General features: G+C 52.2%; 1 protein-coding gene across 5 annotated transcripts in view; it reads right to left on the minus strand.

The window, feature by feature from the left end:
* Positions 1 to 4,389: 4,389 nt before the first annotated feature.
* The window catches only part of IQSEC2 (IQ motif and Sec7 domain ArfGEF 2), a 75,321-nt gene continuing 52,010 nt past the window's right edge, over positions 4,390 to 27,700 (minus strand). For 4 of the 5 annotated variants that reach the window (XM_059910847.1, XM_059910849.1, XM_059910850.1 and 1 more), the window contains 12 exons: positions 23,548 to 23,809; positions 22,184 to 22,585; positions 18,843 to 19,738; positions 17,324 to 17,485; positions 16,746 to 16,868; positions 15,591 to 15,757; positions 13,161 to 13,300; positions 12,257 to 12,382; positions 10,297 to 10,396; positions 9,579 to 9,740; positions 7,787 to 7,960; positions 6,532 to 6,641 (listed from right to left, as the gene is read on the minus strand). In XM_059910847.1, the coding sequence (XP_059766830.1) occupies positions 6,628 to 6,641; positions 7,787 to 7,960; positions 9,579 to 9,740; positions 10,297 to 10,396; positions 12,257 to 12,382; positions 13,161 to 13,300; positions 15,591 to 15,757; positions 16,746 to 16,868; positions 17,324 to 17,485; positions 18,843 to 19,738; positions 22,184 to 22,585; positions 23,548 to 23,809 (2,728 nt within the window). In that variant the 3' untranslated portion in view covers positions 6,532 to 6,627. Of the gene's footprint in view, positions 6,642 to 7,249; positions 7,300 to 7,786; positions 7,961 to 9,578; positions 9,741 to 10,296; positions 10,397 to 12,256; positions 12,383 to 13,160; positions 13,301 to 15,590; positions 15,758 to 16,745; positions 16,869 to 17,323; positions 17,486 to 18,842; positions 19,739 to 22,183; positions 22,586 to 23,547; positions 23,810 to 27,700 lie in introns of all 5 variants that reach the window. The other variant, XM_059910851.1, reaches the window with a different exon arrangement.

Below are 27,700 nucleotides of genomic sequence, written 5' to 3' on the forward strand. Positions count from 1 at the left end.
GGTATTGTTATCCCTGTTTTACAGATGAGGAGACTGAAGTTCAGAGAAGTATAAACTTAACCAAGTCACATGGCTAGTAAGTGGCAGAGTTCAAACCCAGGTCTGTCTGACTGCTGTACAATTCTGCCTGTAAAAATCTCAGATGGTGCCCCCTCCCCGCTCCAAACCACAGGTGCTCAGGAAATGGAATCCTTTCTCAATCCTTGGATCTTGCTGGAGACCTGCCTGAGTCTGGGCACTGCAGGGTTAAAAACTGGGAAGCAGCAGGGAGCTCACCCTGGACTGGGGGTTCAGTTGGCCTCACCCACCCACCTGGAAGAGAGGGTCTGGCATGGAACTGGTACGGAGCAGTGATTGGAACCCTCAGCTGTGCTCTCGACCACACTCACTCCATCCATGTTTTCTGGATGAACTGTATAGTGACTTTGTGCCTCACTTTCTTGATTTGTAAAATAGGGTCCCTTCCAATTCTGAAGTAGGTATGAGCTGTGAGTTCTAACTCCTAAATAGCTCTGAAATTTACCCCCTCCTCCCCATGCCTTTTTCTAATCTTCTGCTCCCCATGAGAGCCATTTACTATCTCTAGCCTAGATTATTAAAAGAGCCTCCTCAAGATATCAAGGGCTCTATGTGAATTTATGGAGATATATATATATATATATATATAGAGAGAGAGAGAGAGAGAGAGAGGGAGAAAGAGAAATATAGATGCATATTATGTGCTTAATACATATGCATAACAATAAAATGATATATTCAAAATAATGATAATTCCAAATGAATTATGATAGTAGTGGATTATAACTCATTGAGTAAAATAAAAATCCATGACTCCACACTGATAGAAATAAATAAAATGAGGGAAAAGGGAAAGCTCTTCCTTCAAAGAATGATGGAGTTAGAAAATCATCAATAGATGCTCAAACTTTTTCCAAATAAAAAAGCAAACCCCGAAAACGTAGCTATAACACTTGGTGCCCAAGTCTTGGTTCCTAGATGCCATCGTCAACCAGGCATTTCCAGGTCTCCTTGGAAAAAATGGTTGACTCCAGGGCTGGGGCAGGGAAAGTACAAGATGAGCCTGGAGCATCTTGTGGTGCCAGAAAACAAGGAAGTGCTCAAGGAAAGATGGAGACCTGCCAAAAGGACACAGGAGCCAGCTTGGAGGGCCTCTTGCTGGCCAAATCTGGGACATTTTGAACATCGAAATAAAGAATGACATTAATGTGTTATAACTCACTGAAAATGATAGACAAGCATGGTCCATGAGAATATAAATACATAAACATAGGAGAAGGGAAAGCTCTCCTTTACACTGGAGAGCCAACTAATCCATGTCAAAAGAATGATGGCATTGGACAGTCACCATTTGGCAACCTCAAGAATCATCAGCAAATGCTAAAACTGGTGAGTGAAAGTTTGAGGAGTAACAAGACAGTTACATAATGTCAATGCATCTCCCCTCAAGATACTCATTAATTACAGAGGGAAAAATAATAGCTTTACAACAGAGACACTACATAGCCCAATGTGTCACCTGGTCTTTCTTTAGCTTCTACGGAGACCCCGGAGGCCTGAGGCCTGGGTGAGAAAACCTGTTGGCAACAGAGGAATGAGGCTACGGGGACTGCTCACCTCTGCTTTGGGATGTGCCATGCCCACCACCTGGGCTGCCCTCTCGCATTCCTTTCTCATAATTCCGCTAACATTACATACTCGCACACCTCCAGGCTTTTGCACATGCTGCTCCCTCTGACAAATGCCCTCCTTTACTGGGCTAATTCCTACTCACCGTTCAAGACTCAGCTAAAGGAGCGGTTCCAGAAACGCTTACCTGACCCCTGCCCCAAGTTGGGTTTTCCCTTTCTTTGTGCTCCCACACATGCTGTGCTTCCTTCTGGGCCTGCACTTATTACTATATTGTATTGACATCATCCCCCCAGGCTGTCTACTTCTGAAAGTCTTGTCCTGCATTGTCCAATATGGTAGCCAGTACCCACATGTGGCTATTTAAATTTAAATTTTAAAATTCAGTTCCTCAGTTGCAACCAGCCACATTTCAAGTGCTCAATAGCCACATATGGCTAGGGGTTACCATATTGGACAGCACAGGTATAGGACATTTCCATCATCACAGAAAGACATAATAGGACAGCACTGGTCTAGATAAAGATAAGAACTCCGTGAGATTCTAGGACCTTTGTCGTTTGTTGTGTGTCATCCCTCCTCATCCACATTGCCAAAGAGATTGGCAGTAGAACGTTTGAGGACAGCCAGCGAACTCCTTGTCTTCAGGTCCTCAGGGAAATGGGGAGGTGAGGAGCCGAACACCCCTCCACAGTCTGGATGGTGAGCCTCCAGGGAGAGGGGGAGGGTGGAGCAGGGATGGCCCAGTGCTGGGACTGCAGTGAGGAAGGGAGGAGGAGGAGAAGGTAGGAGAGAGCTGAGAGAAGCATGAGGAGGTTCCAGAGGGGCCTGAAAGCTTGCAGTTTGCATCAATCAATAAATCAACCAATGCCAAGATACTTTAAGATTTAGCTTAGAAAGAACTATTCATTCATTCAAATCAACAAACATTTTAGTGTCATCTGTGCTGTGCCAAGCACTGTGCTGGGCAATACTCTGGACAGAGGTGATCCAGACCAGTGTCATGCCTGTGCCAGCTATGGCCTAGTGGGGAAGATAGATAATGATGTGAGGGATCTCAGAGCATGTGATCAAGGGCACTTTGTGAGGGATGGGTCCTTTAAGGCCAGCTCATAAGAGTGAGAAAACCTTCATCAGGGATGATAGGGGAGCACATCTGGCAGCGGGGAAGGCACAGGTAAAATACTGAGTTTGGAAATTACACACAGATCTTTTCAGGGAGTGGTGAGTGGATGGCCAAAGTGTAGGCGAGAAATGAGAGGATTACAGAGATCGGCCGGGGCCACGTGGTGGAGGACTTCCAACGTCAAGGCAAAGGAGTTTGTACTTGTTTCTGTAGGTGGCCGAGAACAGCTGACTGTGTGTCTGGCAGGAGGTAGGCATTTCACATGCATCTATTAACAACTGCCCTGCAAGACTATTATCCCTATGTTACAGGTGAAAGACCAGGCTCTGAGGGACAAGGTGACTTGCCAAAGGCAACAGTCAAGTCTGACTGAGTACTAAAAGCTGAGCTTTGGGAAGACAAAACGAGCATCAAGCTGAAGGTGGGAGAAGTGGGAACAACCAAAGGCAGTCCAGCTTGGTCCACCAGGGAAGAAACAAAAAAACTGCTGACTGGACTTGATTCTGGACCAAATGCTTAGATGGCCCCAACTGCTGCTTTTGCTTAAATGTGCGTAAGAGGAAGAAAACAAAGACATTGATCCCAGCTGCTTAAGAGTGGGGCCATCCAAACTGCTCCCTCTTAGAGGCCATTCCACACTCTAAGAAGGCCCTCCAAATATTTACTGACTGCTGCTTCTGGGGACCCTGCTGACCCTAACCAAGAACCAGTGTCCCCCATTCCTCCTAGGCTCTGCCGAGACCCAGGACATGATTAGTGGTGCTGGAAACATGTCCATTTTATAGGGAGGCAGTTTTGGGCACTGGAAAAGGGCCTGGACTAGAAGTCAGGAACGCCCCATCCTGACTTGCTGTGTGACCTTGGGAAAGACCCTTCCATTCTCTGGGCCTGACCCCTCCTCTGTAAACTAAAGGGAGCTCAGCTATTTGTTATCTAACATCCCAAGTACATACACAGAGCTCTTAAAACGGATGTATCTAGCCCCCACTTCCTGGCCCAGGTCACCATCCCCCCCCCAACACACACCCTTAAGGACACAAATGTGGCCAGCTGTGGGGAAGGAGAGAGGGCTCCAGGGCAAAGCCTGGCCAGTCACAGGAAGGGTGAGAATAGATGCCACAAGAGTAGAGGAAGTATCCAACCTGTGAAAGGAAGAGAAGGGAACTAACTTGCTGAGCACCTACTCCACGCTGGCTGCTGGACATTCGTTACCTCATGCCTTCATCACAATCCCACGTGGCAATGGCTTATCACCCCAAGTTTTCAACTGAGGAAACAGAGACTCAGTTTCCCGGGGGCACTAGGAAGGGAAAACCCCAGGATTTGAACTGGATCAACTCCAAAGCCCAGACCCTTGCCGCTCTGCTCTGTCATGCAGATCGTTAATGAAACGAGACAGGAAAACCTCCCTCACCCCCACCTCCCACCCAACCAAAGCATCTCACCCACCCAGTTGCCTGAGCTTCTACCATCAGCGCCTCACCTCCCTGGGCTAAGGCCTCTCTCCCGGGGCTCCACTGTGGGGGAGGGGGCACAAGTAGGAGGCAGAGGCGGGAGGTGAGCACAAGGTCTTTTATGAGGCATCAAATATACATTCTTATATACAAGGAGGAAAAAAGACAATGCCTAAACCCCAGCTCCTCTCCATACAGCCCCTCCCACTGCTGCCCTTCCCCACCCCCAAGCCCTGGGGTCCCTGGCCCTTCATACAGCCAGGGTCTATCTGTCTGTCTGTACTGCAGCCCATGGTGGAGAGGGGTGAGGGAGGCAGGAGCTGAGAAAGGAGCTGGATATGCGGGGCAAGAAGAGGAGCTGGGGCTTGTAAAAAATATATTTATAATAAATAAACAGGGCTGTAAAAGGGCTGGAGAGGCAGCGGAGAGTTTGACGGACAGAAGGACTCAGGCATCCTGGCTCCCAGCCCCCACTTTGATGGCTCCAATCTCTGCCTCAGGAAGGACATCTCAGGCTCACGGTGGCTCTCTGGGAGCCCCTCTCCCCAGGGCTGATGCTGGGTGCCCTGCCCCAGCAAGGTGTGTGTGGGCAATATCTATAAAGTGCATTGTCTTCAGCTGTAGGTGGGGTAGGTGTGAGGGAATGGGGGGCATGCAATATGGGTGAGGGAGGGCAGCGCCCTTCTCATCCCAGACCTGAGCCCCCCCCGCCCCAAACCTGTCTGGACTTTGATCAGGATAAGAACGTTGCAAGGAGAGGCAAGGTCCTGAAGCTGAAGAGGTCTGGGCTGGGGCCCACCGGAGAGAGGGCAGAGATTGGCTCCAAAGAGGAAGCACTGCCCCACCTGGGGACCAGCATAAGTGGGGGCCCACCCACCGCGTGCACTGACACTCCATGTCCTCCAGCAGGTAGACAGACACATGGAGGTGCGTGGCCAGGCCCTGAGGTCAGAGAGAGGGCCGAGCCAGCTGAGGTTTGGCCACAACTCTACAGAGCTCCCTCCTGGCCCTACGCGGCCAGAGGTGCCCTGGGGAAGCCTTCACCCTCATTGTTCCCGACACCTGCCCTTCGCTACCAGCCAGAGCTGACAGGGAGCTCACACTGGCCCGGAGGTCTGAGGCCACCCGACTAGACCTCCAGGGAAAGGGAGGGGGGAGGGTGAAGAGAGGAAAGAGGACGAGGATCTCTGAAAGGTCCTCACCACTCCCCAGAGCTTGAGAGCCTTGCGTATAGGCTTCAAGTGGCAAGGAGTCTCGAATCTGGAAGGAAATCCCATGGAGACTGTTGGGGGTTAGAGGAGGGGTCCCAAGGCAGGGAGGCAGTGGGGAGGAGGACATGTCTATGTGTATATATGTTTTGGAAAAACTGAGGAAGCAGAGAGGGTGTGAGGCCCCTCTCCTGCAGATTCCCCAGACCTCCCTAGTCCCCAGCTCACACTCTCCGTTCATCAGACCACGGTGCTGATCCGGCTTGGCTTGGCCTTGGGGTTTGCAGTGGGTGGGTTGGCCGTGCCAGGGGGCCCAGAGGCGTGCAGTGGGCCGTGGGGGGAGGTGGGCGGCAGGGGCGAGTGTGGGGTGTGGGGTGAGGGTGGGGGCAGGGGTGGGTAGGAGGGGTGGGGTGGGATGGGTGAGTGCGGTGACAATGGTGACTGGGGGTGGTGGGGGTGGGAGTAGGAACCCCCTGGTGGCCGGGATCCAGGGCCCCCAGCGGCCCCCGCTGCTGGCATCATCTGTGGGTGGTGGCTGAAGATGAAGTGCTTGGGCCCCTGTTTGTGGGCTGGAGGGTGCTGGGGGGCAGGACTGTACAGGGGCAAGGGGGAGGTGGGCTGGTGCAGGGGGTGGCGGCCATGTGGAGCAAACTGAGGGTGTCCTCCGGCCCCCCGTCTGGGAGCTCTGCCTGGCCGGCCCAAGGTATAGTGCTGGGGGCCTGGGACTGGGCCATGGGCATGGAAGTGGCGATGCGGCCCCACAGGAGGAGCTGAGGCAGGAGGCGGTGGAATGGAGCCCAGCTGCGGCAGGGGCGGGGGCTGCTGAGGAGGTGGGGGGAGAGGGGGCTGCTGGGGTGGGAGGTAGGGGGGCGGGGCCGGGCCCGGTCCTTGGCAATACTGGGCATGCAGGGCCTGGAGCTTGGACTGCCCATCAGGCAGCACCCCCAGGCCGCCGTGGCTGTGACCGTGGTGGTGGTGGTGGTGGTGGTGGTGGGTGGAAGAAGCAGATGAAGAGGAGGCAGAGGCCTGGCCTGTTGGCGGTGGTGGCATCTGGAAGGGCCCCTTGCCCCGCTTGCTTCCAAATAGGGAGCCCAGGAAGGATGAGGAGTTGGAGACGGGCCTCTGGCTCTTGTACTCCTCTGGCGGCGGGGGTGGGGGCGGAGGTGGCATCCTCTGGTGAGGGCGTGGACTGCTAATAACAGACCCCTGGAAGGGGGGAGGGGTGGAAGTCAGGGCGGTCTAGATGTCCTAAACCCCCAACCCTAAACTCCACCCGGTCCCTGAGGGCTGGAGCTGGGGAGACAGGACCCCCCCCCCCATGGCATAATGAAAACCAAGTCACAGTCCTGTACTTGTACATGGAGCGCCCCCAGCTTGCAGAGCTCTGCTGTCACATCCACTATCTCATCTGAGCCTCAGCTGGGAGAGGAAGAGTTAGCAGTACCTCCTCCTCATCCCCATTTTGCAGACAGGGAGCATGTTAGGCCCAGAGAGACAGAGTGACTTGCTCAGGGTCAGAGAGCAGGACTTGGAGGTAAGAGCTTCTCTGGGCCCAACTCCAAGGGCATCACTACTTGGAGTCGGCCCTGGGGTTGAGAGGGGGCTTGGGAGAGTGGAAGATAGACTGAGAGACAGGCAGAGTGAGGACAGACAGAGTTGAGGACAGATTGAGAGAGTGGTTGGCTGGGAGAGGTAGCCGCAGGGTTCCCGGCAGGGAAGAGGGGGAAGCAACAGGTCCCCTCCTCTTCTGGGGCTCCACGGGCGGCGGGGCAGGGCTCATGCAGAGGACAAGTGGGGCAGGAGCTGGCACTTACTTCGATGGTGCTGTCCAGCGATCCCACGCTGTTACGCCGCCCCCGCTTCCCTGCACCCACAAGCAAGGAGCCCAGCGTCAGAGCAGCAACCCCCCCTCCCCACCCTGCTGGGCTCCAGAGCTGGGCACCAGGTCTGGGCCCCTCCCGGGGACAGACACCCCTATTCCCTTTCCCCCGCTGAAGAGGGGGAGGTGGGGAGGAGGAGAGGTGGAGAAGGAGGAGCGAGAGGAGGAAAAGATGGAGGAGGAGGAGAGGTGGTGCTGGACAGACAGAAGAGGAAAGAGAGGAGAGGTGGAGCGGCGAGAGAGAGGGGCTAAGACTGTGGCCCCATTCGCGCTCCCTGGCCCAAACCCTGGGATCCGCCTGTTCTGACCCGGCTCCCAGGCCCCCTGCGGCGCGGCACCCAGGGCTCTGGATGAAGGCAGGGTGCGTGCACGTGTGGCGGGTGCAAGGAAGGCTGGCAGTCAGTGATAGGAGGCGAAGAGGACACCCGGTCCCACGGCTCCCCAGCCTGGGCAGGGGCCCTGGGAGACTTGCCTGCATCAGAGAGGTCTCGCAGGGAACTGCTGAGCGCTCCCCGTTTGAGCCCATCGCCTGCCCCATACGTGTCCTCCAGGCTGCTTCGGGCCAGCGTGCCGTTCACCGAGTCCTTGGCCCCTCCGGGCTGTGAGGCGTTAGGCCGCATCATACCTTTCTGCTTCTCCAGCTCCGCTGGGTGGCAAGTGGGGAGACAGGGAGCGAAGGTCAGGGACAGGAGTGAGAGGCCACCTGACTGACCCCAGCCCTCCGTGGGCCTTCCCCCTCCTCACCTTCTCTGTCCTCAGGCCTCCTGCTTCGCCCCCTGGACAGCCAAACCTCAGCTACATCTCCTAAGCACTGCGGCGCCCAGCCCGTCTCGCGCCATCTCCTCTGGCTCAGTCTTCCCTTGTCCCTCTCAGTGTCTGCTCCTCCGGCTCCTCTCCCCTTCCCTGCCTGGTCTCCCAGACCACCCCTACCTTTCAAAACTGAGCTTTACATTGGCTGCTTTGTTCCCAGGAGGGGCAGGAAGGCCCTTCGAGCCTATGGCGAAGTGCACTCGTTCCAGAGCCCTCTCCATTCTCAGATACCTTGCTCCAGAGCAGAGGGCTCCTGGAAGGACAGGAGCAGGAAACCAAAGGGAATCAAATCATCTATTATGTGCCAGCAGTATGCTGGGTGCTATGTGTACTCGATCTCTCTCAATCCTTACACCAGTTCAGAGGTAAGTATTAGTAGCCAGTTTTCAGAGGAAGAAACTGAGAATCCGAGAAGTCACAGAGCTTGCCCAGGGTCATACAGCTGGAAGTGGGGGAGCCGACATTCTGGAAGCAGGTCTGCCTGAGTCCAGAGCCCGTACTCTCAGCCTTACACTCCTGCCTCCTTGCGGAGGTCACGGAGACTTCTGTCTATCACCCTCCCCTCATCCTGGCATGCTCACCCTCTCTCTGAATGTCCCCAGGGTCTCAAGGATCTGGTGAGCTGAATGAGTGACCCTGCCTTGCTGAGGAGCACGGCAGACCCTGGAACTGTGAAGGCCTCACCGAGGAGCTGTCCGCCGCCTCTGTCTCTGTCTCTGTCTCTGTCTCTCTCTTTCTCTGCCTGCCTCTTTCTCCTTAACACCATGTTACTTTACTGTGACTGCTTAGCCTGGAGAAGAGAAAACTTAGAGGGCATTGGGAGGAATGAGATGTAATCACTATTTTCCATCATATATGATCAAAATGACTTGATATGTCCCCCGGAGGCTGGGAGGATGGGTCACCAGGACTCAGCTCGGGAACTAGAATGTGGGGAGAGGAAAGGAGAGGCTGGGAAGGGGGGTAACATTTGTCGGACACCCAGGATGTTCAACACTCATGTCCTACGAACATGTAGGACACACATTCCACCTTATCTCATTGAATCTCCACAACTCTGCGAAGGAGATTTCACCACCCCAGTTTCATGTATGAAGAAATTGGGGCTCAGAGAGTCAGGCACCTTGCCCCAGTTTACCCAGATAATAAGTAGCATACCTGGCATCTGAAACTAGAGTCCTACCTCCAATACCCTGATTCTTTCCCTTGCTGCCTTTCAATAGAAGGAAGAGTTGGCTCGTAATTAGGGCTTGGAATAATAATCTGAGGCTGAGAGGTTAATGAGCCCCTTGTCACTGAAGCTATTCAAGCAGAGGCTGAAGGGTTCCTGGAATGAGGGTAGGAAGGTTGGACAAGCTAACCCTCAACTCTGAGCTTCTCAGAGGACAGGATTCTTAGTGTTCGCAAGGCACTGTATCAGGAGACGGGGAAGGAGACGTGGCTGGGCTACTCACACTCCACGCGGTATTTCTCCATCTCCTGCACCTCAGCGATGGATTCTCGCAGGTCGGATGTGAAGCGCAGCCGGTCCTGGAGGCTGGGGGCGTTGAAGATGATGAGGACTTTGCGCTCCCCGCCAGGTACTGCAGACAGCAACTTGATCCCAAACTGGTAATCTGTGGGGAGGGAGGAGGTCAGGCACCTCTGTCAGGACTGAAGCAAGGTGGCTCATATGTGAAATAAGTTTTTCTAATGTCCAACTCTGACCCAGCCTCTTCTCTGCGTGAGCAGCAGCAGCAGCTCCCCTTTGCTCCAAAGCCCCCAAGCTCCTGGTAGTCACGGCCCTGGTTGTAAAGGCAGACTGAACTCTGGCTGCTCTCTAGAACCCCTTTTCTCATGCCTCTACCTCTACTCACATTGCTTCTGCTGCCCAGAAGGCCACCCATCAAAGCTCCTCTGGCTTAGTCCTTTAATGCATACCATGAGCGCCATCTCTCTGGCCCACCAAAAAACATACATGCTGCAGTTCTCTGCCAGACCATGAGCTCCCCAGGGCACAAGTCATACTCCACCCTGGCCTGTCTTACATCCTGGGACCAAGTAGGTGCTTTGGAGACCTTAGCCCAGTTGTAAAGGAGTCCAAAAACTGGAGGTTTTTGTGTGTGGAGGAAGGATGAGCATGAGGGCCATGGCAAAGACTCTTGGGATGCTGGGATCCAAGAAGGGACTCACATGAATTCTGGAAGAGCTGCATGTGCATTTCCACGAGGGGAAAGGACTGACGGAAGCTGTACGTCACCAAGATCTTCTTCTTCTGGAAAATTTTGGTGACCTTCGGCAGGGGTGGGGAAAAAGACAAGAGGCAGGGTTTGGGGTGGGGAATTTCCACATGGCACCTATTGCTTGCAGCTGCCCTCCCCTCTCCCCCACCGCCACTAACAGACATATACACACAAACACACATACCCACAAGCTGGGGAGAACTGAAGCTTGTGGAGCGGAACAGGAAAGACGGGAGAAAAATGCAAGTTCCTGATGTAATGATGACGCACAACAGGCACTTTCGATTTTTACAGGAACTAACTGAATGCTGCTCCCTCCAGGAAGCCTGTTCTAACACCTCACATAGATTTCCCGCCATTTTCTCAGCTTCCAGAGTGCTGGTTCAGTGCCTTTCACCGCTAGGCTTTAGGAGAGTGCTCTGAGTGTGTGATTGCTGGACTGGGAGCGCCATAGAGGAGTCTGGTTTTCATGTATCTTGTCCACCTGGACCAGACCCGGGGCACATTAGCAATCTTCAGTAAAGCAATGTATAGAGTTAACGAGTCTCCTTCTCAACAACCCAAGGTCTTTATCAAGTACTTGGGCACTCTGGGCTGAGCTAACATAGGTTGTAAACACCTCAGACCACCTGCAAATGGCGCTTAAAAGCACATGATTTGATTTCAGGATGGTTACAGTGCACAGTTATGCGAAGCATCTTTTTAGCCCTTCAGACTGTGAGTTCCCCGAGAACGAGGACCGAGTCTCCGTCATCTCTGGGAACCCAGTGCCTAGCATGGGGCTGGGCACCCACAGGTGTCAGCACATGATGGATGGTGAAACATTTACTCAATACCTGCGTGGGCCAGGCCCTCCTCTGGGTTAGGCTAGTCCGCATCTAACCTCTTATTTCATCCCCATGACAACCCTGAGATAGGGATTAGCTCCACTTCACAGAGGAGGAAATAAAGGCTCAGAGAGGGCACTGGAGGAGCTTCATCTAAAGCAGCAATTCTCAACTAGAGGTGACTTTGCCCTCCAGAGGACATTTATCAATGTCTGGAGACATTGTTAGTTGAGGAGTACTACTGCTATCTAGTAGGTAGAGACCAGGGATGCCGTTAAACATGCTACAATGCACAGGACAGCTCTCACAACAAAGTATCCCACATCTGCCCCAAATGTCAATAGTGCCGAGGTTGTGAGACCTGCTCTAAAGGAGAGAAGACCAAGGGAGGACAGGTCACTGTCCTCAAACCCCTGAGGAGCTGTCTCAGAGCAGAGGGAGAACACTTGTTCTCTGTGATCCCAAGGGTTGAGTGAAGATTATTGAAGGAAACCCACTGGGAGACAGATTCTAGCAGTCAGAGCTGTCTGAACGGGAAACTGGCTGCCTTGGAGGAAGGCAGCCTTCTGTGCCTGCACTCATGCAAGCAGAAAGCCATGCAGGAAGCTGGCTCTTCCGTGGGGTAAGAGGTTGGACAGGAGACCCTGAACTTCCCTTCCCACCTGCAGAGTCCTAAGAGCCCTAGTTCTAAAAGACACACGTCTACACTGGTGATGAGCTCGGTTTTAAGAATCACTTCAAGCAGCCCGACCACCGGAAGGTTTCAGACTGACCCCAGGGTCACAGGTTCACTTCCTCCAGCCAACCCACTGGGCTATTGAGGTAGGCAGGGACTTTTTCTACCACTTTCCAGATTGTACGCCTGTCATCTGCCCTGGTCCTCACATTTTCTGCCCCCATGTGGCTGTCACTACCTCCAAATGGATCCTCCAAATGGTGAAGTAAAGGAGGGGCAGAGCCACTCAGATCACATGGCAGAGCTCCTTACCTGCCACGCCTCCACCCACCCATGTTAATATGGTTCACACCAGACCCGGGGTCCAAGCTCACCACCTTCCCTCCTTCTCCCCTCAGTGCTCATACCACAAGGAGATCGTTGAAGAGGAAGACCTCTCGCTGATGCAACCCTAGCCTCTGTGGGCGGTTTGGATCTGGCACCTCATAGAGCTGGCAGCAGCAAACCAGTCGACGGTGAGGAAGAGACAGGACCTAGATAGGCATGAAGAAATAGGTGTCCACAAGGCCAGCCCACCAGCTTCAGGCATCTTAACATTAACTGCAAGAGGAAGTTCACCTCTGGTACATATCACTGTCACTCTGACACAAGGAGTCTAAGCAACTAAGCCTCGGCTTATCTTTGTCCCTGCAGCTCCCTGTGTCTGGAATGCCTTTCTTGCCCAGCTCCCTATGGCCACATTCCACCCCTCCTCCAAACCCCAGTTCCAGGGTTCTCTTTTCCAAGAAGCCATTCCTGATCTCCCTGGGCTGAAAATGACCTCTCCCTCCCGTGTACTCCCCTAAATTAACCTAACTATAAGGTGAAGGTATTGTGCCTTTGTCTGACACCTCCCCACCCAGTCTGTGAGTGCCTCCAAGGACAGAGACCACATCTTATTCATATCTGTGTCCCCAGTGCCAATCGAAATGCTGGGCTCAGTGGAAAGGCATCTGTAAATGTTTGTTGACTAAAAGACTAGAGTGTGTTCTTGGCTTTGGTCATCAGCTAATTATTATCTTGGCTGCTCACTTGGGATGGACAGGCAAAACCAGAGGTGTGAAGGATGCTAATGTTTACACACACCCATGATGTGCCTTGCCATGTGCCAGATGCATTCCCATAGAGCATCTCACTCAACCCGCCCCACCACCCCTGAGGAATGCATCACCACCCACTCCATTCGGCAGTTGAGGGGAGCCTGGGGCTCAGAGAGGGGCATGGACTCACCTCCCAAACCCTGTCCCTTCTGCAGTCTCCCAAGGCGCTTACCGGTTTCTTGCCCACAATCATGCGCTCCACAGCCTGCACCTGGGACACGTGGTCATCGTTGGTCCGCAGCTCGCGCCCCTGGATGCGCTGGTAAATACCCACCAGGAGGTCTCGGGGGATGTCTTCACCGTTGTCAACCCCTGGGTGAAGGGAATACACAGGAATATATAGTATACATGTGGGCAGTGGGTGGCAGGGATTCTCCACAACACCCCACACCCAAGCGTGGGCCATAACAATGGCCAAGACTGAAGGGAGTGGGCACCCTCGGTCCCTTGGTCAGGATCGGGCCAAGAAAGGCGCCCTTCAAGATAGTCAGTTGCTTTCTTCCCCAGGGTGGGGATTTTGTCTAAACAACTCAGAGTACAGTGTGACTAAAACAATCAGACACTTTTTTTGGCCTTTCTAACTAGCAAAAATAATGTTAAATGATAATATCCAGTGTTAGTAAGAGTTCAGGGAAGCAGGCAGATATACTAACGTAACTATTTTGGAAGGCAATTTGGCAAGCCTAAGTATTCAGTGATTCCTCTTCTAGGAACCTACTCTAAGGAATTACTCAGAAATATGTGCAAAGATATATGTATAAGTACAACTTACGGGAAAAATTTGAAACAACCTAAGTTCTAACAGCAGAAGAATACTTAAGTAAAGTTGAGTATACCTGTTTCATAAAATAACTTACAGCTATTAAAAATTTGATGTCTATCAAAAAAGCATGAGAAAATTCCTGTAGCAAGTTAAGTGAAAAGAGCAAGATAATAAATTGCATGTACAGCCTGATCTTAACTGTATAAAAAGGTACATATGCACAGGAAAAAAAGACTAGAATACACCAAAATATCAACCATGGTTGCCTCTAGGGGGCAGAATTTTGGATGGTTAAAATTTTTAATAATTTGCTATATTTCTAAAATTTCCAGAATGAGCAGGTATTTATTTCATTTGTTTGTTTGCTTATTTATTTAATAATTGGAGGGGGAAATATATACACATATACATACATATATAAAATATGTATATGTGTGTATATGTATATATGTATACACACATACACACACACACACACACACACAAAGAGAAAGAGAGAAAGAGAGAGAGATAGAGAGAGAGACAGGGAGGGGGGAAGGGAGAATGGATGAAATGAATGAAGGAACGAACGAATGACGAATGGCAGGATTCTGGGAGACAGCTCCAGATGGCCTCTGATCTGTCTAATTCCCTCCTCTCAAGTCTACCATCCTTCTGATTGTCTGCTGAGCAAAACACACTCACTCTTCTCTCTAAACCTTCTGCTAAAGAAAATGTTTTCTCCTTTGGAAATGCCACACCTCCTCCTTGGACACCAGGTGCTAAAGGAACAGCCTTCATCACACCGCCTTTTTACCTCAGCCGCCAGAGAGCTTAGAGCCCAATCGTGCAAACCGCGACAGTCAGCAAATTTGTCTTGTCTGTTTGTTTTCCCTCAATTATACTTCCCTCTTTCATTTCTGTTTAAATAATCCTAACATCTGTGCCATTTTTAGTAGGCTGCTCTTTGGTGAGAGGCAGGGGTTGACATCGATACAATAAACCGAGAAAAAAGGTCAAGGTGACACCTTTCATCTGGCACTCAAGGCTGCTGTATACTCGTTCCAACTGACCTTACCAACTGGATTGTCCACCCCCTCTTGATTGTTCTCCAAACAACTTTACGTTTTCCTACCTCTGTGCCTTTGTTATTCTTACTGCTAGGTAAGCCTCCTCTATCACTGTTCCATCACATTATCTGTGCCTTCAAGAACCACCTGAAAATGAAAATACTGCTTCCTCCAGGAAGCATGTTGGAGGTAGGCTCTCTCTCCCCTGAGCTCTGACTGTACTTTTGGCCTGTCTGACATCACAGTTCACTTCCTGTCTTGTGCTGGGTATCTCTCCCACAAACCGGGAGCCCTCTTAGGGCAGTGACTGTGGCAGATGCCCCTCCCCGGTCCTTAGCGCCCACCACAGGGACTGGTACACATGAGGCACCCAGTGTCAACTGCCTGGCTGGTTGGTGGAGTGAATAAATGAATGCATAAGTGGAGGAAAGGGTACCTAAAATAAACGAGTCTTTATGGGCATAAATAAACAAGGGAGGGAAAGAGGGAGTGATGAGTAAACAGACGTGTGAGTGAATCAGTGTAAGTTCCGTAAGAGCCAGGGCTTGCACCTCCTGTTCGGGACCTCCTGTTCAGTCAGTATTCAGTGTGGGAATGAATGGATGGACAAATGACTATTTGAGTGAATTAACAAGTAAATGCTGTGGGCACATCCAGCCTTGGCAGAAATTCAGATTAATTTCCAGGGAGCAGATGTGATCTCCCTCTTCCTTCCCCACCCCTGCCACCCAGGCCACTTTCCCTTCCCAGGTAAAAGACAGGGAAAGCTGATGGGGAGGTCTGGGGTCACCTCTCAGGTTCTTGATGAAGTCATCTAGTTTCATCTTGCGTTCAGCCTTGACGCTGGGACTGTACATATCGGTATTGAGAAGGATGATGGCAAAAGCAAGGATGAAAATGGTGTCTGGATTCCGGAACTGGCGCACGAGAGCTGGGTTACACACACAGTACCGCTGGCTGCAGGACAGGAGGGGTCAGGGCCAGGGTCAGGCACCAGTAATCTCCACCTACCCACTATCCTCCCATCTGGCACCACCAACTCCTTCCTCCAAGACATACTCCCAAACCCTTTGGGTCTCTTGTCTTTCTGCAGGGTTTCCTCAAGACTACACGTAAAAATCACAACCGCTACCTTTCATGGAGCTTTGCCAAGGGATTTATGTACATCATCTCATGTAATCCTATCACAGTCCTGCAAGGTAGCTAGTAGCAGCCCCATTTTACAGATGAAGTGACTGAGGTCCAAAGTGGTAAGGTAACTTGCCCAAGGCAGCAGAGCTGATAAATGGTGAAACCAGGATGAAAATGCAGATCTTTCTGACTACAAAGCAAATCCTTCTCCCATGTTGGGAAACAAGCTCTCAGTAACTCTTCTGTTTCTCCTCTAAATACCTCAAAGTAGTGGAGCCAGGATTTATACCCAGGTCTGATGCCTGATCCCCGAAGCATTCACAGAGGAAGATAATAGTTAAGGGCATGGGTCATGGAGTCAGACACATGAGTTCAAATCCTGGTTCCACTGCTTATTCACCACATGACTCTGGGCTAGTTACTTACCTTCTCTAAACTTCCTATTTCTCATCTGCAAAATGGGAATAATAAGAGAAGCACCTACCTCACCAGGTTGTTGTGAGTATTCACTGAAATAATCATGTAAAGTGTCCAGCTCAGTACCCAATATCTGGTGAGTACAGTATCAGCTCAATGAATACGAGCTGTTGTTGCTGATGCTGTTGTCATTTGTTGGATGCCCATGTCCCAGATGCTGAGCTGGATACTTTAGGCACATTACCTCTGATCCTCACAACTGCCTTGCAAGATAGGATTTATAACTTCCATTTTCTGGTTAAGAAAGTATAAGGCTCAGAGAGGTGACTTGTAGACACATCCTACACTGCCCCCCAAAGTAGGGAAGGGCAGCTTCAGGAGTGGGAAGTGGGCACACCTGAAGGCTTCGATGAGTCGTTCCACCTTCTGGGCCTCACCCTGAACCCGGATATGGGATTGGAACTTCCGGAGTGCGTCATCCAAATCCATGGAGGAGAAGTCCATCTCATCCACCACACAGCTGAGGAGCAGAGAAGGGTGTGTGGCACTCTCAATTTCCCTGCAGAAAACCTCTGACCCACCTTGACCTGCTCCAATGAACCAACACCCCCACTGATAGACTTCCAAAATCTGGACCTGTGGCCTAAGCAAGTACTTATGAGGATAGAACGTCTGAAATGGAATCCATCCCAAAAAGTCCAGGCCAGACACATGGTTACTAACGGTCTGTTCCGTCAAACCACTCATATCAGGGATGGGAAAACTGAGGCTCAAAGCAGCCCAAAGGACAAGCATGCCTTGCCTGGGGCCACCCAGAAGACTCTAGGACTAGTTCCAAGAGAGATCAGATCTCTTTGCGGCAGAGAGGTATGGGAGCAGGAAGGTCTATTCATCCTGTTTTGCAAAGTTTATCTCCCTCCTGCCCTCCTTTTCCAGGAACCCCTGGCCCAGTCTGCCCCAGCCTGGGGTCCTCACTCCAACACGTCTCTGTTGAACTGCTTCTGCCGGTTCCCTAGGAATTCCCCTATCATCTGCCGGCTCAGGCCTTTCCGTTCCAGGATGAAGTGAGCCACTCCCACCGGCGTGTCTGACAGGAAGCCCCGCTCGATCAGATACTGGATACCCTTCTCTGGCTTCCTGCAGAAAGAGGGGAGGTAGATGAGATTGTCCTCCTGGAACTCTGCCCCCGTCCCATTTCTTGAACTAATTTTGGGCCCAACCGTGTCCTCAGAGAACTAAGGAAGTCGAATATATAACTTGGTCCACTCCCTTCATGGTACAGGTGAGAAAACTGAGGACCAAGGAGAAGAAGACAGTTTCCCATTTCACAGTGCTTCAAAATTCCAAGGTATCCTCAACCCAACTTCCTCCTGCACTGGAGCCACACTACAATTGAAAGAAAATTAAGATCTAATGAGAGCCTGCTGTGTGCCAGGACCTTTGATATTCCTCACAGGCACTGAGGAGTCCTGGGAGAAAGCCTGAGTTCCAGGCTAAGTCCTTCTCCCTGAGTCACAGACCCTCAGAGTAGGAGAGAAGTGAAAAGATTACTTTGTCCGCATCCCACATCCCACTCAGACAGATATCACCCAGCCTCTGTGAGTGTTTCTATAGACAAGCTGCTCCCTATTTTCCACTAGGCCATATCTGGGTCTGAGCTATCCCATATTCAGAACCCCAGAGCCTTAGGGTCCTACGAGGCTAGAATTTGGAAGACTTTGGTGCCACAGGAGTCTCAGATCCATCACTTACTACGCATGACTTGGGACAATTCCCTTTACTTCTCCAAGCCTCAGTTCCTTCTCTATAAAATAGGGACACGACTACCAACCTTCCTGAGTTATCCTGAGAACTAAATATAGACGGCCATGTCTCATAGGCTATGAAGATGTAAGGCATTTGTTTTCTAATTATTTTCTAATCAAACGTCACACTCCCATTCCACTGCTAAGCACCTGGCACAAGACCAGGTACCTAGAAAGAGCTCGGTCCTGGTCACTGACTAGTCCAACACAGCACCCTGCCCCCAACACCTCAAATATCCACACCCTGCTAGTTAATAGATAGAAACACTGAAGCCCAAGGAAGGGACACACCTTGCCCAGGGCTACCCAGTGAGTCTGGCCCAAGTCTCCCATTTCTGAGAACAGGGTTCTTCATACACCACATCGCCTCCCTACCAAAAAGGGAAGGTGGGCGACCCAAAGTTCAGAATCCATCCTATAGACAGAGAACTAGGGCCCAGAGAGGGAAGCATCTCACCCAAGATGACACAGCCAGTCAGAAGCAGAACTAGGACCAGAACTGCCTCTCATGGGGGTGAGGGCAGCTTTCTACTGTTGTCACCCTGTTGCCAATTCTTTTCCCTGAACAGCTGAAGAGAAACACCATCCACAAAATGAGAGGATGGTGGCAGCAGGATCACTGCCTCCAGGGGTCAAAGTGTCCGCAGCAGGGTAGGAAGGGGCGAGGGAGTGGGAACGAGAGCACGTACTTATTGAAGAGGTTGAGGCCGATTCGGTAGTGCCGCCTCTGCACCACGTCGTTGTTGAAGGCTGGCGAGTCCCAGCTGTGCCTGGTCTCCCGCTGGTAAGTCTGCTTGCACAGGCCGGTGGCTGGAGGCTCCCTCAGGCTGTCCCGCGAAGAGGAGCCAGAGCTGCAGTTGATGGTCTCGTTGGAATTGCTGGAGCTCTCAAGGCTCTCGTTATCTCCACCATCAGAGTTTTCGCCTGCTGCCTCGCACTTCCCCAACCTCCGACCCCCAGCCACACCACTGGGCCCAGTGCCACTGTTGGGGGCTGGTGGCAGGGGCCCTGGCGGGGCTGGGGCTGGGCCCTCCGGGGCTGGGTAGTGGCGGTGTGGGATCGGGGCCCTGCCTGGTGGCCCCTTGTGCTTCAGGGTCCCATGGGGGCTGCAGCCATCAGCCTCATACACGAGCTGACGGTGGACAGAGCCGCGATCTGAGCGGTCACTCAGGTCCACGGAGCTGTCACTAGGAGGCTCAATAGTAAGCAGGGGAAGGTGGGCAGCTCGCAGCCGGAAATCCCGACATTCCAAGCACCCAGGACCCCTGCGAGTGCCTTCCTCACGGCTACCATCTTCCCGGGTCCCTGGTGGCACTGGTGGAGGAACTGGTGGGAGAGGGGCAGGTGCCCAGAACTCAGGCCGGCCCTGGGGTGGGGGCTCTGTGCTGGGCAGTCGCTCAGGGGATGGTGGGGGAACTGGGTCATCCAAGTAGAGGGGAAGGTCACTGAAGGATGTGGCCGAGCTGTCCTCTTGCTGTTCCTTCGACTCTCGCTTCTCCAGCTGGGCTGACCCTGGCTCCTCAGACATGGGCCCCGATGGGTGGCAGTTCAAGGCCTCGTCAATGGATTCAGCCAGAGACTTTACCTGTATGGGAGAAAAGGGGAGGAGGGAAAGGGAGGAAAGATGAAGGATGGTGGGATGGTGGGATGGTGGAAGGGTGGGAATGAGGGAGGGAGGGAAAGAAAAAGGGGGGAATCTTCCTGGTGGGGCAGCCAAAAAGAGGGCTTCCCCTCCCTGACCTCCACAGATTCTCTGCAGCATATAAAATAACTCCCAGGGGGCCACTGTGAGCTCACAGGAGCTGGAACTAATGCCCACAAGTTCCCTTCTCAGATATCCCAATACCTCCTTCATGTCCATGTAGACCCAAGCCAAATGCCACCTCTTCCCTGATCCAAGCCACATTTCTGCCTCTGCCTTCCCTTAGGGTAAACCAAAATCCCAGCTGCCTCTGGGCTCCCAGAGCCCTCTGTCTGGTTCTCTCTTAGGAAATACATAATATTTAGCCTCGAGAATCTGGACCATTGCTAGTAACTCTGCCTCACTATGGTTTTCAGTCTCCAAACTGGCCCCTAATGATCCCTGCCTCCTGGTATTCACACCCTCGTGTACCATAGTGTCCCAGGGTTGGTCTATGGGACTGACAGCATCCGGCAGAAGTGATGGGATGTCACTTCTGAGATTAGGTTATGAAAGACTGCAGCTTCCATCCTGAGCACTCTTGCTCACTTGTGCTCCCTCTGTTAGACCCCTCACTCTGGGGAAAGCCACACCGTGAGCAGTCCTGTAGAGACAGGGCCCACGTGGTAAGGCCCTGAATCCTCCTGCCAACAGCCAAGAAAGTGAGCTTGGAAGCAGACCCATCAGCCCCAGTCAAGTCTTCAGAGACTACAGTCCTGCCCTACAGCTTGATCACAGCTTCATGAGAGACCCTGAACCAGAACCACCAGTCAAGCCACTCTGAGATTCCTGGCCCTCAAAAACAATTTGTTGTTTAAGCTCAGTCTTTACATTCAGTTTTAAGCTACTAAATTTTGGGGTCATTTGTTATGCAGCAATAGATAATGAATACACTTCCCCATCAGACTTGAATAGCACTGAGAGTTGGGCCCAGGCCAGACTGTGAGCCCAATGCTCCATTACCCCCTTGAGGGATGGGTCCAGGCCAGGTTTCTCTCTTTTTAGCTCAGCTCAACACATTGCTTGACACAGAAGAGATGTTCAATTAAATGTGCTGTATGAATGAATAAATGACTGATTTAGATCTTCCCTTTAATACTTCTTTCCTTCCCTCTACCCGCCCCTGCCCCCCCGGCCCCCAACACACCTCCAGGGAAGCATGCCCAGGTTTATGGCAGGGCCAGATCACAGAGGTTAGAGCAGAATGATTTCTTCTCTTATAAACTTTCTTTCATTCATTCATTCAACAATTTCTGCCAAATACCTCTTTGGTTTTAGGAAGGAAACTAACGTACTTAGCAGCTACCATGTACTACGTGCTTTCAGATATACTACCTAGCTGAACTGAACCTTCCAAACAGCTCTAAAAAGAAGGTCTTATCTCCATTTTATTGATCATGTTTCAGTGGGATTAAACAGTTTGCCCAAGGTCACATAGCTCGGAAATAGCAAAACTGGGATTTGCAGCTGATCAGCTATGCTGACACACCACAAGCCTAGAGTGATCTCTTACCACTATCACTGCCGTTACATTCCCACCCTTTCCTGCTTTTGCTGATGCAATGCCTATGCAAGCAACACCCTCCCGACTATCTCTAACTTGCTAACTCTTAACTGTCTGCTAAGGCCCAGGTCCAGTGCTGTTTCCTCAAAGAAGCCTGCCTGGTCCTCCCAGAAGAAAGTTTCCTCTCCCTCCTCTGGGTTCCCATGGTACTATATGTGATCCCTTCTCATGGCTCTGAGCACATTCTTTCAGGAGACAGTCCTGTGCACATGTGTCTGCTATTTCCTACTGGCTTGGGGAGATCCTTGAGAAAAAGAACCCTGGCCGGTTCATCTGTCTCCCACATGGCGCCCAGCACAGAGCCTGGTCCATGGTCGTATGGTATAAGGGAAACCTTTGGAACCAGTCAGAGCTGAGTTCCAATCCAGTTTGGAAGTCACTTCACCTCTCAGGGCCTCAGAGCCTCAGTCTCCTCCCCTGTAAAACCAGGATAACAACACCGGTCTGGAAGGTCATTATGAGGCATATACAGCACCTGGTACAGAGTAGGAGCTCATCACCTGTTAGGCCTTTATCTGATAGTGGCTCACATTCCAAAGAGTGAGAACTTTAATTTTCTTATGTGTTCTAGACACCCAGATTTTTAACTTGCTTGTTTAAACGATATAATTTTTCTCTTGCCAATCCTTTCTCGTTATTCTCACAGTCCCTACTCAGATGGTAGCTATTTGTTGTTATCAAAAGCTTGTTGGGCAACTTCTTTCAGTTTGAAGTATAGGTAAAAAGTCGTAGGAGTAGCCAGAGCACAGGGATGGGGAGGAAAGGCCCTTTTCAGGGATGCTGACCTGTTTGGAGAAGGAGTCCTCAAGCTCTGTGATATCATTAGAAAACTCTCCAGATGTGGTGACGGAGCTTCCCCCACCATCGATGCCCCCTCCACAGGAGCCCCCATATGGGAGCCCCCGTTCAAGCCGGTGGCTCCGGGCACCAGCCATGGCACCCTCGTCCAGCGAGGCAGGCTTGCCCTCGAAGTACGCGGGGTTCTGTGCCTTCTCATATTCCTCAAAGGAGAACTGCATCCGCATGTTGGAAAGGATGATGCGGCGGGACATGCGGCTCTCTGAAGCTGAGCTGCGGAGCCGCTCAAAGTTCTTGTTCATGCGGTACTGGCGGAAGGCCGTCTGGATGGTCCTGGCAGCCCTGCGGCTCAGGAAGGAGCCCCCATACTTCCTCTCCAGCATTTCCACCTGGCAGGGGAGGGTGGAGGGGAACAAGGTCAGAAACTCACTACAGCCTCCTCATCTCCCTGGGCCTCAGCCACACCACCGCCCGAGTCACAGCTAACTGCTTACAGCTGCCTAGATGCGCCAGGCTGGGCTCTCAGTGTCGTGTTCTCACTTTAATCTCAGATAGCACATGTCACACGGGACTGAATTGTGGTTTTCTTTTTTTATTTACAAGAAGTAGATGTTCAGTATTTTAAAAGAAGAAAAGAAAAAAAAAAACACAGAGAAGCCAAAAAAGGAAAGAAAGGAAGACATAAATTGAAAGCAAGAAGGAGAAGGAGAGAGGAAGAGAGGGAGGGAAGAAAGGAGGGAAAAAAGGAAAGGAGGAAGGAAAATTGAAAGAGAGAGGAAGAAAGGGGGGAGGACAGCGGGAGAGGAAGGGAGGGACGGGAGGGAGGGAGGGAGGAAGGAAGGAAGGAAGGAAGGGAGGAAGTTTGGTTCACCTAAAGTCCCAACACCTGGGCATAACCACAATTACATTTTGGGATATGTCCTTCCAGTTTTTTTTTCTTTTGTACATAGTATTTTGTGTCCCCTTTTTAGCCAAACAATACCTTGTGTGATACATGTGATATTTTGTAACACACTGTTCTGAACTTGTCAGCTTATGTGTGTGCTTCTCCCCTTACACTGAGATTTTTGAGGACTAGGTCCAGGTCTTTCATCTTTACATCTCCGGTGCCCAGCATGGAGCTCACGCAATGTTTGCTGAGTGAATACAAGACGCAGTGGATGGATGGTGAATGGGTCAGTGAGGCCCTAGTAGGGTGAAGGGTTCTGGAGAAAGTCTTCTCCTGTTCTAGTCTCACTATCCCTCCCTGGACACCACCTTCGAGTGCCACATTCCAATCCCTCCCTTGGTCCTCTCACACCCCCACCCCCACTCCCACTCCCACTCCCGGCCAGAGCCATCTCGTCGGCACCTTCTTGTCCTGCAGGTCCGTGGAGAGTTCATAGCTGTCCGACAGGGCCTTGGAGCGCTTTATCTCCTCTTCTTCCTGCTTCCTCAGGGCAACACTGGCTGGCTGGAGGCGAGCCCGCTGAGCCCAGGGAAGGCCCACCCCAGCAGGGGGGCCCCCCATGTGGCTGCTGGTGGGGGGCAGCTGGCTCAGCCGGTAGGGGGGTTGGCTCCCGGGACTATCAACCGCTGTGCTCAGGTCACTGCCTGGGGCATCACCCTCCACACTGTGGGGATGAGATAAGATGAGCCAGGATGTGGGAACAGGAGAGAGGCCTGCTGGGCCAGACTGAGAGTGGGTGGACCAGATCCCTTCCCACAACCCCATCCTCCCCAGCCTCCTCACAGATACAGGGACCGCAATACTTAAAGGCCAGAGGGGAGTCCTACCCCCCAAGTTGTCTCCTCACTGCCCTCACAGTCCTGTCCTCGCCCCTTCAGCCCTGTCCCCTCACAGCTCCATCCTTTTAGACTCCTTTCCCTCCAGCCAGGTCTTCTCACAGTCTTGTCCCCAGTCCTACTCTACTCTCACAGCCTGGTCCCCTCGTGGCCATGTCCCCTCACAGCCTTATCCTCAGACCAGTTTCCTCCCACTCCTGTCCCCTCAAGTTCCTTTTTCTAATCATCTCAGCCCCTAACAGCTCCATCCCCAAACCCTTCCTCCCCTGAGGGACCAATTCCCTTGTATCTCTACCCCCCCCAGATCTCTTCCCCTCACAGCTCTGTCCCCAAGACTAGACGAGACGAGACATGCATCCGTCCCAGCCCTATCCCCAGCACCATCCCAGATCAGCCCTGTCCCCAGGCCTGAGGCCCACTCCCACATCCTGCACATCTAGGCTCTCCCCTGCTCGCCCAGCCCTGCCCCCTACAGCCCTGCCTCTGCCCTCAGAGGTCTGGACTCCGGGCTTGGCCAGTTCCCAGGGTTCCCTGGCCGCCAGGACACGGGCTCAGTGACAGTGGGAGGCACCTCCCATCCAGCATCCTCACAGGTAAAGAGCTGCCCTGCGGGGCAACTTCCTTTTTCTCCTCATGGCCTCCTCTGTTCAGCTGGGGGAGGGGGACAAGGGTCTCAAGGCTGAAGAGTGGTAGGAGCTGGGCACTGGGTCTTGCCCGCCCTGGTTACCCGGAGCTGTTGTTCTGCCAGACCTGCTCCCACGGTGCCATGGCAACCAGGCTGCCAGGGAACTCAGGTGGTGACAGAGCCCAGACGCCCTGAGCCGGGCAGGCACGGTGAGGAGCCACAGAGACAGGAACACTGGAGGGGGGTTGGGAGGGGGCGACAGGCGGGGGGAGGCGTGGAGGGGGTTGTGGGGAGAATGGGTGTGGCTGAGGCCCAGAGAATGGTCTGGTTCGGGCAGGCACGGGGGTGAGGGGGCTCTTGGCTGGCGAAAGGGTTAAGGGGCCATTCCCCAGCCCCTACTTGCAGAGGCCCGGGGCGCAGAACCAGAACGGGGGCAAGCTGGGGTGGGTGGAGGGGGGCTCCCTAGCATTTCAGGAGCTTGAGCTACAACGGGCCTGCCAGCCTGGCAGAGAAGAGCACTTTGGTCTGGGGGCTGGGTGCGGTGGGTTACAGCACTGGCGCTGGCTCTGTCCTGGTGGGGGCTCCCGCCCACTGCTCACCCTCTACCCTCCCAAGTGTTAATCTGCTACACAGTCAGGAGCAGGGCGGAAACAGACTGAGGGGCTGCCCTGCCCAAATGCTCTCTCCTTCTGGTCCTCTGGGGCCTGTGATGTCCCCCTTCAGGGGTCAGACCGAGCCCAGCGCCCCCCAGGCATCTAAGATGCTCCTCTTCTCCCCTTCAGGACTGCAAGATCCTGCCCACCAACCTCTCAAACCTCTCCCCTCCCAGCACATGGCTCCCAGTTTTGATCAACTGTCTCCTTTGTTCACGAACCATCCATGGTTCCCACTGCCCACAAGAGATAGCCCAAGTTCCTTATTTTGGCATTTGAGCCTTCTCCAAGATACAGTAGCTAATGTTTAGTAAGGCACTGTTCTTACCACTTCACATTTAATAACTTGTTTACTCTTCAAAACAACCCTACGAGGTAGGTATTGTTATTCATCTTCATTTTACACGTAAAGAAATTGAGGCCCAGAGAGGTTTGTAACGTATCTATGGTCACACAGCTATTAATGATAGAGCCAGGATTCAAATCCAGGCAGTCTGACTCCAGAGCTCACAGTCTTAAACATTAAGCCATACTGCAGGGTTGGCTGCCAGCCCCCCACCCCATGCACCCTTCTCTCCAGCCAGCCCAAATCCTGTTTCTCCCCAATACTCCTGTCCTTTCCACCTCCCAAACTGTTCATACAGTACCTTCTACCTGGAATGCCATCCCTATCATCTTCTGCCATCTGCAATCTGAGAATCCCCACACACCCTAGTGCCATCAAGATTCAGGTCATATGCCACCATTAAGAAGCCCTCCCGAAGCCCGCCTCTAGCCAGAAATGATTGCTGATCCTGTTCAGGGCTCCCACACACAGCACATGTCTGTCCTTCTTTTTATGGAGCAGGTTAGCTTTGGCAAAGCGTGACAGCTATTTGTGTTCCTGACTCCCAGAATCCCAGCACAGGAAGAGAATTTGGTAATCTCTCCGCTAGCACAGAGCACAAGGCCTGGAACAGAGTAGGTGCTCAATGAAAGCTTCTGGAGGGAGGAAGTCAGTGAATGAGTTCTGGTGGCTGCGCTAATAAATCCTCTCACCGGAACTTTGACCTCAGCCTCCAGTCTCCTCTTCCCAATCCGTTCTCCATCCTGTGGCCAGAGAGAGCTTTCCAAAGTAGAAATCTGACCGTTTTGCTCCCCCACTAAAACCCTTCCATGGCTTCTCATAACTCATTCAACAAACAACAACTGAGCCCTTTCTACATGCCAGGCACAGTGCTAGGTGCTGGAAATATAATCGTGAGCAAGACGTGTAAGATTTGTTCCCTCACGGAAGTGACATTCTAGTGGGAGAAGAAGACTATAAATATATACTATCATTTCAGGTAGAGAGAAGTGCTAGGAAGGAAAATACAGCAGGGTGATTAAAGGTGCTGTTTTAGATGCGGTGGTCAGGGAAGGGCTTTTTGAATAAGTGGCATATAATCAGAGTCCTGATGGAAGTGAGGGAGTGAGCTGTGTGGTTATCTGACACAAGAGCAGTCCAGACAGAGGGTAGAGCCAGTGCAAAGGCCCTGAGATAGAACTGTGCCTGGCATGTTTGAGGAACAGCCAGGAGGCCAGTGAAGCTGGAGCAGAGTAAACGAGGGGAGAGTGATAGAAGATAAGATCAGAAAGGTAATTGGGGCCAAATTGTGAAGGGCATTGAGCACACGATAAAGACTTTGGCTTTTGCTCTGATTGAGATGAGCAGAGGAGGGGCGTGATCTACTTAGGTTTCACAGGAATCATCATCCATAGGATAACCTCCAGCTTCCTTACCATAGCTGTGGATGGTTCTCTTGACCGGACCTCTGCCTCATATACCCTCTGCCCCTTTACCCCAACCTGGCTACCTCCTGCTCACCCTTCAACATTTAGCTCGGGTGTTCCCTTCCATGCCTGCCTGAGTCCTTCACACAGGATGGCTTACAGGCCCCTCCTCTGTGCTGCCATAGGGCCCTAGAGTCACCTCTCTCCCTAGGGCAAGGGCATTAATTGGCTCATTGAAGCCTTACAATTTACTGAGGCAGGCACCATTAGCCCCATTTTATAGATGAGGAAGGACACTGAGGCAAGAGGTGATGTAGACTTGCTCAAGGTCACACAGCTATTAAGTGAGAAAGTCAGGATGCAAACCCAGGGCCTAGGCTGTCTTCTCATGACATCTTGTTGCCTATCCCCACTTCTAGCTCCATGATGCCCGTCTTCTCATGACATCTTGTTGGCTATCCCCACTTCTAGCCCCATGCTGCCCCTGGCTCTCTACCCTTTGGCAGTTCTCCTCTCCCTTCTGTTTTGGTTGCAAAGGTAATAGTGGCAGGGAGGTCAGGCTGTCAACACAGCCCCCCAAAAAGGATAGAGCTTGAGGGCATCATACACACTGCTAAAGAAATGGGACCTGGGGACGTGGGATCCCTTAACTCAGAACTCCCAAACACTCAGCGCACTTACAGCGCACC

The sequence above is a fragment of the Balaenoptera ricei genome, chromosome X (assembly GCF_028023285.1).
Source record: "Balaenoptera ricei isolate mBalRic1 chromosome X, mBalRic1.hap2, whole genome shotgun sequence".
NCBI lineage: Eukaryota > Metazoa > Chordata > Mammalia > Artiodactyla > Balaenopteridae > Balaenoptera > Balaenoptera ricei.